The sequence below is a fragment of the Eriocheir sinensis genome, chromosome 60 (assembly GCF_024679095.1).
Source record: "Eriocheir sinensis breed Jianghai 21 chromosome 60, ASM2467909v1, whole genome shotgun sequence".
NCBI lineage: Eukaryota > Metazoa > Arthropoda > Malacostraca > Decapoda > Varunidae > Eriocheir > Eriocheir sinensis.
The window spans coordinates 3,956,959-3,970,217 of NC_066568.1; the positions used below are offsets into that span (position 1 = coordinate 3,956,959).

The following is a 13,259-nucleotide window of genomic DNA, read 5'->3' on the forward strand; positions in this document are numbered from 1 at the left end:
AAGAAAAAAAAAACAATTGTGACGCAAAAGATTGGTTAGCACACAGACAGACAGACAGACAGACAAAGAGACAGACAGACAGAGAGACAGACAGACAGACAAAGGCAAACAGACAGAGTGGAAGAAAGGTAATATTGCAGTTTCAATCATTCCTTTGTGTGTGTATGTGTGTGTGTGTGTGTGTGTGTGTGTGTGTGTGTGTGTGTGTGTGTGTGTGTGTGTGTGTGTGTGTGTGTGTGTGTGTGTGTGTGTAACTAACCCTTGTATACCATTCTGCAAAGTGTAGTAGTAGTAGTAGTAGTCGTAGTAGTAGTAGTAGTAGTAGTAGTAGTAGTGGTAGTAGTAGTAGTAGTAGTAGTAGTAGTAGTAGTAGTAGTAGTAGTAGTAGTAGTAGTGAAAAATAAAGAAAACATTCGATTCGTTCTTGGAAAAAAAAAAGCGATATTGTGGAACCGTTATTTCTGCAGTTCTACGAGTTCGTGTGCGTGCGTGTGTGCGTGTGTGTATGCGTATTTCCTGTTCTTCAAGATAGACACAGACAGACAGACAGATAGCTAGACCTCTCTTACACACACACACACACACACACACACACACACACACACATACAAGACACACAACCCCCCACCCCCTCCCACCCTCCCCCTCACACACATACACAGACAGACGAACAAACAGACAGACAGACAGACAGACAGACCCAAACTGCCTATCACACAAAGCAGGAAACCAAGCGTCACCTCAGCACGATACAGTACAAAGAAATGACAACAGAGGGTCGATAAGAAAGCAGAAAAACAACCTACTATCTTCAGCAGTAATAGTAGCAGACAGAGTAGCAGTATAGTTGTGGAACAGTGAACATGGCCGTGGTAGCAGGGAGGAGGGGAAAGCATACCCCCTTAGACCTCATCCTCTTCCTTCTCTTCCTCCTCCTCCTCACTGAAGTCAAAAGTGAGGAAAAGGAAAGGAGAATTACAATCAATAACACCTGGCCGATCTCACCTGTTGGGAATTTCACGACTTTGCTCTCCTCCAGTGATTTGGTGTTGAAAGTCTTCCTGCACTCGTTAACGCCAGTCGGTGAAGAGGCAGAAGATTCGAAGTACACTGTTCAATCCACCTTACTCATCGCCTACTGCCAGGAACTCGAGCCAGAATGGAAGTCGACGATGGAGTTCTATAACAAAACCGGTGCATACAATGATATTCCTTTTGATAACCTTGGACATAGCAGGGTGTTTGTGCTTCTGAAGGAGGTGAGAGAGGAAGAAGAGGAGAAGGAGGATAGTATGAAGAAAGGGGATGAGAAGAAGGAAAAGGAAAATGGGATAGAAAAGAAGGAGGAAGAGGAAGAACAGGAGAGTGCTGGATTGGTGAAGATAGAAGGGAAGGAGAACAAAACGGGAACAAAGGAGGAAGAGGAGAACAAGAGTAATACGTTGATAAGGAAAGAAGGAATGGAGAACAAGGAAAAGGAGGAGACGATGGAAGAGAAAGAGGGAGAGGAAGATGAGCGTGGCTTGTTGGGGAAGAAAGAAGGAATAGAAAACAAGGAAGAGGAGGAGACGATGGGAAAGAAAGAGGGAGAGGAAGACGAGGGTGGCTTGTTGAGGAAGAAGGAAGGAATTGAGGAAAAGAAAAAGGGAGAGAAAGAAGAGGAAAAGGAAAAGGAGATTGTTTACAAGATCATCGGGGTGTTGGAAGCAAAAGACAGCAGTTATGAAGAGATCTGTAAACACTACCCAGGTAAGAGAGAGAGAGAGAGAGAGAGAGAGAGAGAGAGAGAGAGAGAGAGAGAGAGAGAGAGAGAGAGAGAGAAATGATTTATCTATATATGCTTCGTTGTTGTTTTCCTCCTCCTCTTCTTCTTCCTCCTCCTCCTCCTCCTCCTCCTCCTCCTCCTAGTTTTTTGTCACTCTCCTCCTCTTAAAAAAAAAGTTACACCACCACCACCACCACCTACTACTACTACTACTACTACTACTACTACTACTACTACTACTACTACTACTACTACTACTATTACTAATGCTACAAAATCTAAACCATTCTCCTTTTTTTGTTATTTTTTTCCATTTTCCATTTTTCTATTTTTCTTTTCTTTTTTTCATTTTCTTTCCTTGACCTCAGGGTGCAGGGAGCTTTCTGTAAACTTGACCTCGACCGCCATGACCTACTACACGGGGGTCAGAGGTCAAGAGGTCACGGAGTACCAGGTGACCCCGGGAGCCGAGGTCAAGGTCACCTGCGCCACTGAGAAGTTTGAAGACCACCTAAAATTTGCGGGTTATAATTTGACCCTGGTTCGAGTTAGCGAGGTTAGTGTTTGTTTGTTTGTTTGTTTGTTTGTTTGTTTGTGTGTGTTATTATTTTTCAGTCATTTGTTTTATCTATTTCACTCTTATTTATTTATTATTATTATTATTATTATTATTATTATTATTATTATTATTATTATTATTATTATTATTATTATTATTATTATTATTGTATTTTCTTCTTATTTTTATCCTTTTCACGATTTCTTTCTATTCCCCTCTTTTTCTTTCTCTTTTTCCTTTTCCCTTTTTCAATTTTCATTTTTTTCATTTCTTCTTACTTTCCCTTCTATTCTTATTTTTTCCATTCTTTCTTTCTTTCTTTCTTTCTTTCTTTCTCTTTTTCCTCTTTCATTTCCTCCTACTCTTCCTCCTTCCTTCCTTCAATTCTTCTTTCCTTCTTTTCCTAACTAACTAACTAACTCACTCACTCACTTTTCTCCCTCCCTCCCTCCTTCCTTCCTTCCTTCCTTCCTTCCTTCCTTCCTTCCTTCCTTCCTTCCTTCCTTCCTTCCTTCCTTCCTTCCTTATCCTCCTTCTTATTTACACCATTATCCTCCAATCAGGGTAAAGAACAGGTGATGACGTCAAAGGTGGGCCGGAATGTCTCTCATCCGTTCACCGTACCCATGACGTCACAGGTGTACAGGTGTGATGTTACCTGGCGCGGGGAGCCTGAGAGCGTGATGGCCTCAAAGAACATAAGCGTGAGACCTATTGGTGAGTGTTGTTGTTGTTGTTGTTGTTGTTGTTGTTGTTGTTGTTGTTGTTGTTGTTGTTGTCTAATTTTACCTGTCTCATTTACCTTCCAGACACGAGTAAACCACCTGAGCTTACCTTAATCACTCCCTTCCCTTCCTCCCTCACCTGCCCATCCTCCTCCTCCTCCTCCATTCCCAGCATCACCTTCAAATTTTGGGCTCATCCTTCCTCTCATCTCACCTGGACTCACCCCAATGGTAGGTGTGTGTGTGTGTGTGTGTGTGTGTGTGTGTGTGTGTTTTATTGATTTTAGTATTGTTATTTTTTATTATCTATCATTTATGTTGTTTTTTTGTCCATTTTTTTTCTATCTCGTGTCTTCTTTCTTTTCTTCATCCTTTTTTTCTTTCTATCTTTTCACTCTTTTTCTTTGTTTTGTTTTTCTTTCTCTGTCTGTTTTTTCTTCCTTCCTTCCTTCCTTCCTTCCTTCCTTCCTTCCTTCCTTCCTTCAATGTCACCTTCCTTTCTTACATCCGTCATTTATCCTATTTCTTTCTTTCTTTTAACATTTTTAACATTTCCTTCCTTCCTTCATTCTCTCTCTCTCTCTCTCTCTCTCTCTCTCTCTCTCTCTCTCTCTCTCTCTCTCTTTCCCCCCCACCCCCACAGGTACAGTCTTGGATGAGGGGGACTGTCTTAAATTGAGCCAGAGAGATGATCGCTGTCCCTGGGGTGAGCTAACTTTACGTGTGAGAGAGAATTTCGATGCCACAGACCTCGGTAACTACACTCTGAGGCTCAGCACATTGCGGCGCCCTCAGCTCATCGTCAGCACCCCGTTCTTCGCTGACTGTAAGCAATGTGAACCCGTTTTCTTTGATTCTGTGTGAGTGTTTTTTGAATGGGTGACTGAGGTATTTTTGGGGGGGCTTTGTTTGGGTTTGTTTGTTTGGTTGTGTGTGTGTGTGTGTTTCCGGGTTGGTTGCATGGTTAAATTGTTTGTTTGTCTGTATATCCCGTTTTCTTTGATTTCGTGTTTTTTTTATGGGTGACTGAGGTATTTTTGGGGGGCTTGGTTGTTTGGTTGTGTGTGTGTTTATGGGTTGGTTGCATGGTTAATTTGTTTGTTTGTCTGTATATCTGTGTTTCTGTCTGTCTGTTAGTCTGTATGTTTACTTATGTGTGTGTGTGTGTGTGTGTGTGTGTGTGTGTGTGTGTGTGTGTGTGTGTGTGTGTGTGTGTGTGTGTGTGTGTGTGTGTGTGTGTGTGTGTGTATTGGCCTATTATCGTATGTATATCTGATCATTTAGCTTTCCATTCATCTACATATCTATCTCTTCTCATTTTTTTTATATGTATTTCTTTTTCTTTTTCTATCTTCTCCACCTGGCTTCATTGTTTTGATTCGTTTTCTTTTCTCTTTGTCTATTTCTTCTTTTTTTCTTCTTTTTCTCCTCTTTCTCATTCTTTCTCTCTCTCCCTCCCTCCCTCCCTCCCTCCCTCCCTCCCTACCTCTTTCTCTCTCTCCCTCTCTCCCCACACTCTCTTCCTCTCCCTCTCTCCTTTATCTTCTTTCTTTCTTTCTTTCGTTCTTTCTCTCTTTCTTTTTTTCCCTTCTATCTTATTTTTCCTCCTCCTTCCCCCCTTTCCTTCTTTTTTCCCTTTTTCCCTTTTATCTAATTTTTCCTCCTCCCTCCCTCCCTTTCTTTCTTTCCTTTCTTTCTTTCTTTCTTTCTTTCTTTCTTTCCCTTTTCCCCTTCTATCTAATTTTTCCTCCTTCTTTCCCTTCCCCCTCTTTTCTTTCTTTCTTTCTTTCTTTCTGTTTTCCCTTCTATCTCATTCTTCCTCTTCGTTTCCCTCTTCCTTTCTTTCTTTCCTTCTTTCTTTCCCTTTTCCCCTTCTATCTAATTTTTCCTCCTCCCTCTTTCCCTTCCCCCTCTTTTCTTTCTTTCTTTCTTTCTTTCTTTCTTTCTTTCTTTCTGTTTTCCCTTCTATCTCATTCTTCCTCTTCCTTTCCCTCTTCCTTTCTTTCTTTCCTTCTTTCTTTCCCTTTTTCCCTTCTATCTATTTTTCCCTCCTCCCTCTTTTCCTTCTCCCTCCCTCCCTTCTTTATTCTTTCTATCTCACTTTTCCTCCTCCATCCTCCCCCTCCATCCCTCCCTCTCTCTCCCCATCACTCTCTCCCTCCCTCCCCTCCAGGTCCCCCCACGCACACCACCCCGTCCATCACCGGGGGGGTCACGGAGGGTCACGTGCTCGCCGACTCCACCTTCAACGCTACCTGCTCCACCTGGGGGTCGCCGCGCCCCTCCCTCGCCCTCACCACCTGTACCAGAACCACCTGTGAGAATGTTGAGGTACGAAGTGTTTTTTTCTTTTTGTTTTGATTTTTTTCTTTTCTATACTTTATCGTTTTTTCTTCTTTTTTTTTCTTTTTTTTACAACACAAAAAAGTAAACAATAATAAAAAAAGCCCGCTATGCGCTCCTGTCTATCTATCTATCTATCTATCTATCTATACTTCTCCCTCTCTTCCTCCCTTCCTCTCCCTCCTTGCCCTCCCTCCCTCCCTGTCTCCTCACACCCTCTTCCTCCCCTTCCATCCAATTTCCTTTTTCTCCTCCATTTTTTTCTATTTTTTCCTCCGATTTTCCATTTTTTTCTCCGATTTTCCATTTTTTCATCCGATTTTATATTTTTACCTCCGATTTTTCACTTGTTCCTCCGATTTTCCATTTTTCCCTCCGATTTTCCATTTTTCATTCTGATTTTCAACTTTTCCTCCGATTTTCCATTTTTCCCTACGATTTTCCATATTTTCCTCCGATTTTTCCACTTTTTTCTCCGACTTTCCATTTTTTCCTCCGATTTTCCATTTTTTCCTTTGATATTTTCTTCCCTCTAATTTCCTGTTTTCCCCTCCATTTTTTCCCCTTCAATATCTTATTTTTCCCTCCGATTTTCCTTTTTTTCCTCCGATTTTCCACTTTTTCCTCCGATTTTCCATTATTTCTCTATTTTTGCCTATTTTTCCCTCCGTATTATCCATTCCACTCCCATTCTCTATTTTTCACTCTTACTTTCTTTTTCAGGGGGGGACTGAGGTGCCGAGCCGCAGATTAGCACACCTGGTGAAGGAGTGGCAGGTGCGGGTGCCCCCATCACCTGCCCGGCTCCTGAACGTCACCTGTGCAGCCTCCAATCAAGAGGGCCAACAGGTATCCGAGAGCAGGCAGGTGTTCATCTCAGGTAAGTCTCTTGATTAATTGGTTTACCTGGAGTCTTATTTTTCATGGGATCTTCTTTCCCTTCTTTTTTTTTCTACTTTATCGATCTCTATCTGTCTATCTATCTATCTATCTGTCTATCTATCTATCTATCTATCTATCTATCTATCTCTACCTCCCTCTTTCCCTCCCTCCCTCTCTTCCTATTTCAGTGTTTTCATCTCCTCCTTCTTCTTCTCTTGTTGTTCCTTTTCCCTTTTCTTCTTTTCCTTTTTTTTTCTCTTGTTTTCTCTTCTTAATTTCCTTCTCTGATTTTTTATTTATTTATTTTTTATTTTTTTTTACATCTCAGCCTATAGCTCTTCAGGGACCTAGCTGGTGTTCGGCCCAAGTCCGTCACGGCGCAGGCAACTTTTTATAGTGGCGCCAGCTATTGATTCTCTTTCCTTCTCGCAGATGCCGACTCTCTGGACGAGCACAAACTCTTCGACACCAGAAGCTACATTGAAGGTGATAACGCCACTCTCACCTGCCAATTAAGCCTCGCCTCCGACTCACCTGCTAACCTCACCTGGATGAAGGGGACGCAGAATCTAACCCACAGAGAGACAGGTAAGACTTCATTAGAGCTTTTACATTCTTATTTTCCTTTCCCTTCCCTAACTTATTCTTATCTATCTTTTCATTTTCCCTTCCTTATCTTTCCTTGCCCTACTTTATTTTCCCTTTCCTTACCTTCCTTACCTATCCTTATCTATCTTTTCATTTTCATTTCCTTATCTTTCCTTGCCCTACTTTATTTTCCCTTTCCTTACCTTCCTTACCTATCCTTATCTATCTTTTCATTTTCATTTCCTTATCTTTCCTTGCCCTACTTTATTTTCCTTTCCTTACCTTCCTTACCTATCCTTATCTATCTTTTCATTTTCATTTCCTTATCTTTCCTTGCCCTACTTTATTTTCCCTTTCCTTACCTTCCTTACCTATCCTTATCTATCTTTTCATTTTCATTTCCTTATCTTTCCTTGCCCTACTTTATTTTCCCTTTCCTTACCTTCCTTACCTATCCTTATCTATCTTTTCATTTTCATTTCCTTATCTTTCCTTGCCCTACTTTATTTTCCCTTTCCTTACCTTCCTTACCTATCCTTATCTATCTTTTCATTTTCATTTCCTTATCTTTCCTTGCCCTACTTTATTTTCCCTTTCCTTACCTTCCTTACCTATCCTTATCTATCTTTTCATTTTCATTTCCTTATCTTTCCTTGCCCTACTTTATTTTCCCTTTCCTTACCTTCCTTACCTATCCTTATCTATCTTTTCATTTTCATTTCCTTATCTTTCCTTGCCCTACTTTATTTTCCCTTTCCTTACCTTCCTTACCTATCCTCAGCTATCTTTTCATTTTCATTTCAATATCTTTATCCTTGCTTTATCTTTCCTTACTCTCCCTTTCTATTCATTTCCTCAACTTTTCTTAGATCAATTTACTTTACCTAACTCTACCTTACCTTACCTTACCGTACCTTACCTTACCTTACTTTACCTTACCTTTCCTTACCAAACTATTTTTTCCCTCCGATTTTCAATTTTTTCCTCCGATTTTCCATTTTCTCCTTCGATTTTCCATTTTGCATCCGATTTTTTTATTTTTCCCTCCGATTTTCCATTTTTCCCTCCTATTTTCAATTTTGTCATCCGATTTTCCATTTTTTCCTCCTATTTTCCATTTTTCCTCCGATTTTCCATTTTTTCCCTCCGATTTTCCATTTTTTCCCTCCTATTTTCCATTTTTTCCTCCGATTTTCCATTTTTTCCCTCCGATTTTCCATTTTTCCCCTCCGATTTTCCATTTTTCCTCCGATTTTCCATTTTTCCCTCCGATTTTCCATTTTTCCCTCCGATTTTCCATTTTTTCCTTCGATTTTCCATTTTTTCCTCCGATTTTTCATTTTTCCCTCCGATTTTCCATTTTTTTCTCCGATTTTCAAGTTTTCCCTCCGATTTTCCATTTTTCCCATCCGATTTTCCATTTTTACATCCGATTTTCAATTTTTAAATCCGATTTTCCATTTTTCCCTCCGATTTTCCATTTTTTCCTTCGATTTTCCATTTTTTCCTCCGATTTTTCATTTTTCCCTCCGATTTTCCATTTTTTTCTCCGATTTTCAAGTTTTCCCTCCGATTTTCTATTTCTTTATCCGATTTTCCATTTTTTTATCCGATTTTTCATTTTTCCCTCCGATTTTCCATTTTTTCCTCCGATTTTCAAGTTTTCCCTCCGATTTTCCATTTTTCCCTCCGATTTTCCATTTTTTCCTCCGATTTTCAAGTTTTCCCTCCGATTTTCCATTTCTTTATCCGATTTTCCATTTTTTTATCCGATTTTCCATTTTTTCCTCCGATTTTCTATATTTTTCCTCCGATTTTCCATGTTCCCTCCGATTTTCCGTTTTTTCCTCCAATTTTCCTTTTTTTTCCTCCGATTTTCCACTTTTTCTCCTTCTCTTACTCTACCTTACCTTACCTTTCCTTACCTTTATCATACCTAAAATACAATACCAAAACAATACAGTTCAATACAATACTAAATCACTAATTACTTGACCCACAGGTAGCGACACGCCTTACCTGAAGAGAGTTACCTTGCCCTTGTCACCTGTCCAATTAGCTGATGAGGGTCTGTACACCTGTGTGACTTCGGGGCAGGAGGTGACGGTGGCGGCGGTGGAGGTGAAAGTGACAGGTGAATGTGGCCGTACCTGGGCGAGGGAATTTGATTGATTGGTTATTGGTTGATTGGTTGAGTGGTTTTTTTTTTTATGTTTGTGTATGTGTGTGTGTGTGTGTGTGTGTGTGTGTCTGTCTGTGTGTGTGTGTGCGTGTGTGTGTGTGTGTGTGTGTGTGTGTGTGTGTGTGTGTGTGTGTGTGTGTGTGTTTATCCTGGTGGTTGTTTTGTTTGTTTGTTTGTTTGTGTGTGTGTGTGTTTTGTTAACGAGTTTGTGTTTTTTGTTTATTTTTGTTGTTGTTTTTGTGATTGTTTTGTTCGTTTGTTCGCTGTTTTTGTTTGTTTGTTTGTGTGTTTCTGTAAATGATTTTGTGTTTTTTCTTTATTTTTTTGTTTTTTTGTGATTGTTTTGTTCGTTTGTTCGTGTTGTTGTTTGTTTGTTTGTTTGTGTTTTGTGAGTGTTTGTTTTGTTTGTTTTCTAGTGTTTGTTTCGTTTGTTTGTTTTGAACCTTTTGACCTTGACCCCTGAACTTGCCCTTTGACCCTTTCCCCCGCCCCTCCAGCCATGGCGGCCCCGCAGTGGTCAGCTAACCATACCCTCAACGTGACCTTTGACCTCCGGGAGCGAGAGACCCTGACGCTGGAGTGCGGAGCCGAGGGAGTCCCCGAACCCCGCTACACCTGGACCAAGGTAGGGGAGGGCTGACCTTGCCTTGCCTTACCTTACATTACCTTACTTTACCTTATCTTACCTTACCTTACCTTGCTTCACCTTATCTTACCTTATCTTACCTTACCTTACTTTACCTTACCTTACCTTATCTTACCTTACCTTGCCTTGCTTCACCTCACCTTACCTTATCTTACCTTATCTTACCTTACCTTACTTTACCTTATCTTACCTTACCTTACCTTGCTTCACCTTACCTTACCTTATCTTACCTTACCTTACTTTACCTTACCTTACCTTATCTTACCTTACCTTACTTTACCTTACCTTACCTTATCTTACCTTACCTTACTTTACCTTACCTTACCTTATCTTACCTTACCTTACCTTGCTTCACCTCACCTTACCTTATCTTACCTTACCTTGCCTTGCTTCACCTCACCTTACCTTATCTTACCTTACCTTGCCTTGCTTCACCTCACCTTACCTTATCTTACCTTACCTTACCTTATCTTACCTTACCTTGCCTTGCTTCACCTCACCTTACCTTATCTTACCTTATCTTACCTTACCTTACTTTACCTTATCTTACCTTACCTTACCTTGCTTCACCTCACCTTACCTTATCTTACCTTACCTTACTTTACCTTACCTTACCTTACCTTACCTTACCTTGCTTCACCTTACCTTACCTTATCTTACCTTACCTTACTTTACCTTACCTTACCTTACCTTACCTTATCTTACCTTACCTTACCTTGCTTCACCTTACCTTACCTTACCTTATCTTACCTTACCTTACCTTACCTTACCTTACCTAACCTCACCTGGATTTATTAATTACAGCTACTTCTACCTGTTATTTTGGTATGATGGATTTATATTTATTTGACATTTTCTTTATTTCTTGTTTATTCCATTGTCTTAATTTCTGTTTACTTAAGTTTGCGTTTGTCTGTGTGTGTGTGTGTGTGTGTGTGTGTGTGTGTGTGTGTGTGTGTGTGTGTGTGTGTGTGTGTGTGTGTTGGTCTGTCTGTCTGTCTGTCTGTCTATATACCTGTTTTTTTCTTCTTATTTCCTAACTTCTCCTTTCTCTATCTTTCACTTTTTCTTTATCTAATCAAACATATATTTTTTTGCATGATTTTTCAACTCCTAGATGGAAGACGGAGAGTTGAAGGAGGAAGAAGAAGACCCAGATGAAGGAGAAGAAGAAGGAGAAGGGAGAGGAAAAGAAGAAGTAAAGGAAAATAAAGGAAAGGGAGAGGAAAAGGAAGAAGTGATAATCGATGCCAAGGTAGAAAGGAAAGAGGAGAGAGGGAAAACTGGTGGAGGTGCAGACGTAGATGAAAGAGAAGAGAGAAGGAGAAGAAGAAGAGACTTACGAAGAGCAGGAGAGGGAGGAATTGAAGAAGAAAGAGGAGGAGGAGGAAACACGGAAAGAGGAACAAGAGGAAAACAAGAGGAAAGAGAATCACCCAGAAAAGAAAATAAAGAAGAGAAAACAGGAATGACAAGAGAAGAAGGAAAAGGAGAAAAGGAAAATAGGAAAAGAAGGGATGCAGGAAAAGGAAATGAGGAAGAGGAAATTGGAAAAACAGGAGAAGAAGAAGAAGGGAAAGAAAAAGAAAAAGAAACAGGAGAAGAGAAAGAAGGAGAAAACGCGGGAAAACCAACAACATTAACGAATGAAGAAGAAGAAGGAGAAAAAGAGGAAGAACGAACAAGAGGAGGAAAAGAAGACACGAAAACAACAACACCAATTCCAACAACAACAACAACAACAACAACAACCTCCTCGCAAGACAGCCTCCCAGCATCTTCATCTCTCACTCTGGCGAAGGGGCGGGAGAAGGATGCTGGCCTGTACATCTGCGTGGCGGAAAACAGGGCAGGGAGACTGACGGCTTGGTACAGGGTGAAATACGTGAGCCCAGAACCCCTGCTAAACCCTGCCGGTAAGTGTAGTAGTAGTAGTAGTAGTAGTAGTAGGAGGAGGAGGAGGAGGAGGACTGGAAATTTAGCGTAGGAAATAGAGGAAGTATTCTATCGTTAAAATCTTATAGCAGTAGTAGTAGTAACAGTAGTAGTAGTAGTAGTAGTAGTAGTAGTAGTAGTAGTAGTAGTAGTAGTAGTAGTAGTAGTAGTAGTAGTAGTAGTAGTAGTAGTAGTAGTAGTAGTAGTAGAGGTGAATAGGGAGGTAGAAGAGAGAATGGAGAAAGAGCGATGTTATGCGAAAAGGGAGAAGGAAAAGAGAGAAGGAAAGGAAGGTAAAAGGGAGAGAAAGAGAGGAGAGAAAGAGTGGAAAGAAAAAAAAGGGGAGGGAGAAAAGGGAGACGGAAGAGAGAGGAAGGGAGAGAGAGATGGAGAGAAAGGGAGGGGTTAGGTTAATTAAGGTAAGGTAAGGTAAGGTAAGGTAAGGTTAGGTTAGGTTAGGTTAGGTTAGGTAAGGTAAGGTAAGATTAGGTTAGGTAAGGTTAAGTTAGGTTAGGTTAGGTTAGATTAGGTTAGGTTAAGTTATGTGATGTTAGGTTAGGTTAGATTAGGTAAGGTAAGGTAAGGTAAGGTAAGGTAAGGTAAGGTAAGGTAAGGTAAGGTAAGATAAAGTTAAATAAGGTAAGGTAAGGTGAGGTGAGGTAAGGAAAGGTAAGATAAGGTAAGGTTAGGTTAGGTTAGGTTAGGTAAGGTAAGGTAAGGTAAGGTAAGGTAAGGTAAGGTAAGGTAAGATAAGGTTAAATAAGGTAAGGTAAGGTAAGGTGAGGTGAGGTAAGGTTAGGTAAGGTAAGGTAAGGTTAGGTTAGGTTAGGTAAGGTAAGGTTAGGTAAGGTAAGGTAAGGTAAGATAAGGTTAAATAAGGTAAGATAAGATTAGGTAAGGTAAGGTAAGGTTAGGTAAGGTTAGGTTAGGTTAGGCAAGGCAAGGCAAGGTAAGGTAAAAAAGAAAAAAAAAATATTGCATCTCTAAAAAAATATATCTAACTCCCTTTTTTTGTCCTCCTCCTCCTCCTCCTCCTCCTCCCTAGTGCACGTGATGAAGGTTGCGCTGGTGGTTGTCGGTTTCCTCCTCTTCCTCCTCCTCAGCTGGTGTCTCCGTATGCAGGTAACACACACACACACACACACACACACACACACACGTAGAAGATAGTAATGATAATGATGATGATGATAATGATAATAATAATGATAATAATAATAATAATAATAATAATAATAATAATAATAATCCCCTTCTTCCCTTCATCTCTCTCTCTCTCTCTCTCTCTCTCTCTCTCTCTCTCTCTCTCTCTCTCTCTCTCTCTCTCTCTCTCTCTCTCTCTCTCCGTCGTATTTCTTTATTTTCCTTCTTTTCCTCGTTTTCTTTTTTTCTGTTCCCTCCGTCCACCTCCTTTCTCTCCTCTCTCTCTTTCCTCCACTTCCCTCTTCTTCCCTTTCTCTCCCTTCTTTCCTCCCTACACTCTTTCTCCCTGTTCTTTCCTTCCTATCTTCCTCTATACCTTCTTCTCCCTTTTCCTTTTTCCTCTTCTTTTTCCTTACATTCGTCTCTCTCTCTCTCTCTCTCTCTCTCTCTCTCTCTCTCTCTCTCTCTCTCTCTCTCTCTCTCTCTCTTCC

At 40.5% G+C, this 13,259-nt stretch overlaps 1 protein-coding gene across 1 annotated transcript in view; it reads left to right on the plus strand.

Moving 5' to 3' along the window:
• Positions 1-6: 6 nt before the first annotated feature.
• The window catches only part of LOC126985784 (uncharacterized), a 26,179-nt gene continuing 12,926 nt past the window's right edge, over positions 7-13,259 (plus strand). Inside the window, exons 1-12 of the mRNA XM_050841169.1 lie at positions 7-1,749; positions 2,134-2,321; positions 2,888-3,041; positions 3,134-3,280; positions 3,693-3,875; positions 5,223-5,380; positions 6,116-6,272; positions 6,707-6,862; positions 8,865-8,996; positions 9,542-9,669; positions 10,808-11,606; positions 12,671-12,747. Of these exons, the coding sequence (XP_050697126.1) occupies positions 864-1,749; positions 2,134-2,321; positions 2,888-3,041; positions 3,134-3,280; positions 3,693-3,875; positions 5,223-5,380; positions 6,116-6,272; positions 6,707-6,862; positions 8,865-8,996; positions 9,542-9,669; positions 10,808-11,606; positions 12,671-12,747 (3,165 nt within the window). The 5' untranslated portion in view covers positions 7-863. The remainder of the gene's footprint in view (positions 1,750-2,133; positions 2,322-2,887; positions 3,042-3,133; positions 3,281-3,692; positions 3,876-5,222; positions 5,381-6,115; positions 6,273-6,706; positions 6,863-8,864; positions 8,997-9,541; positions 9,670-10,807; positions 11,607-12,670; positions 12,748-13,259) is intronic.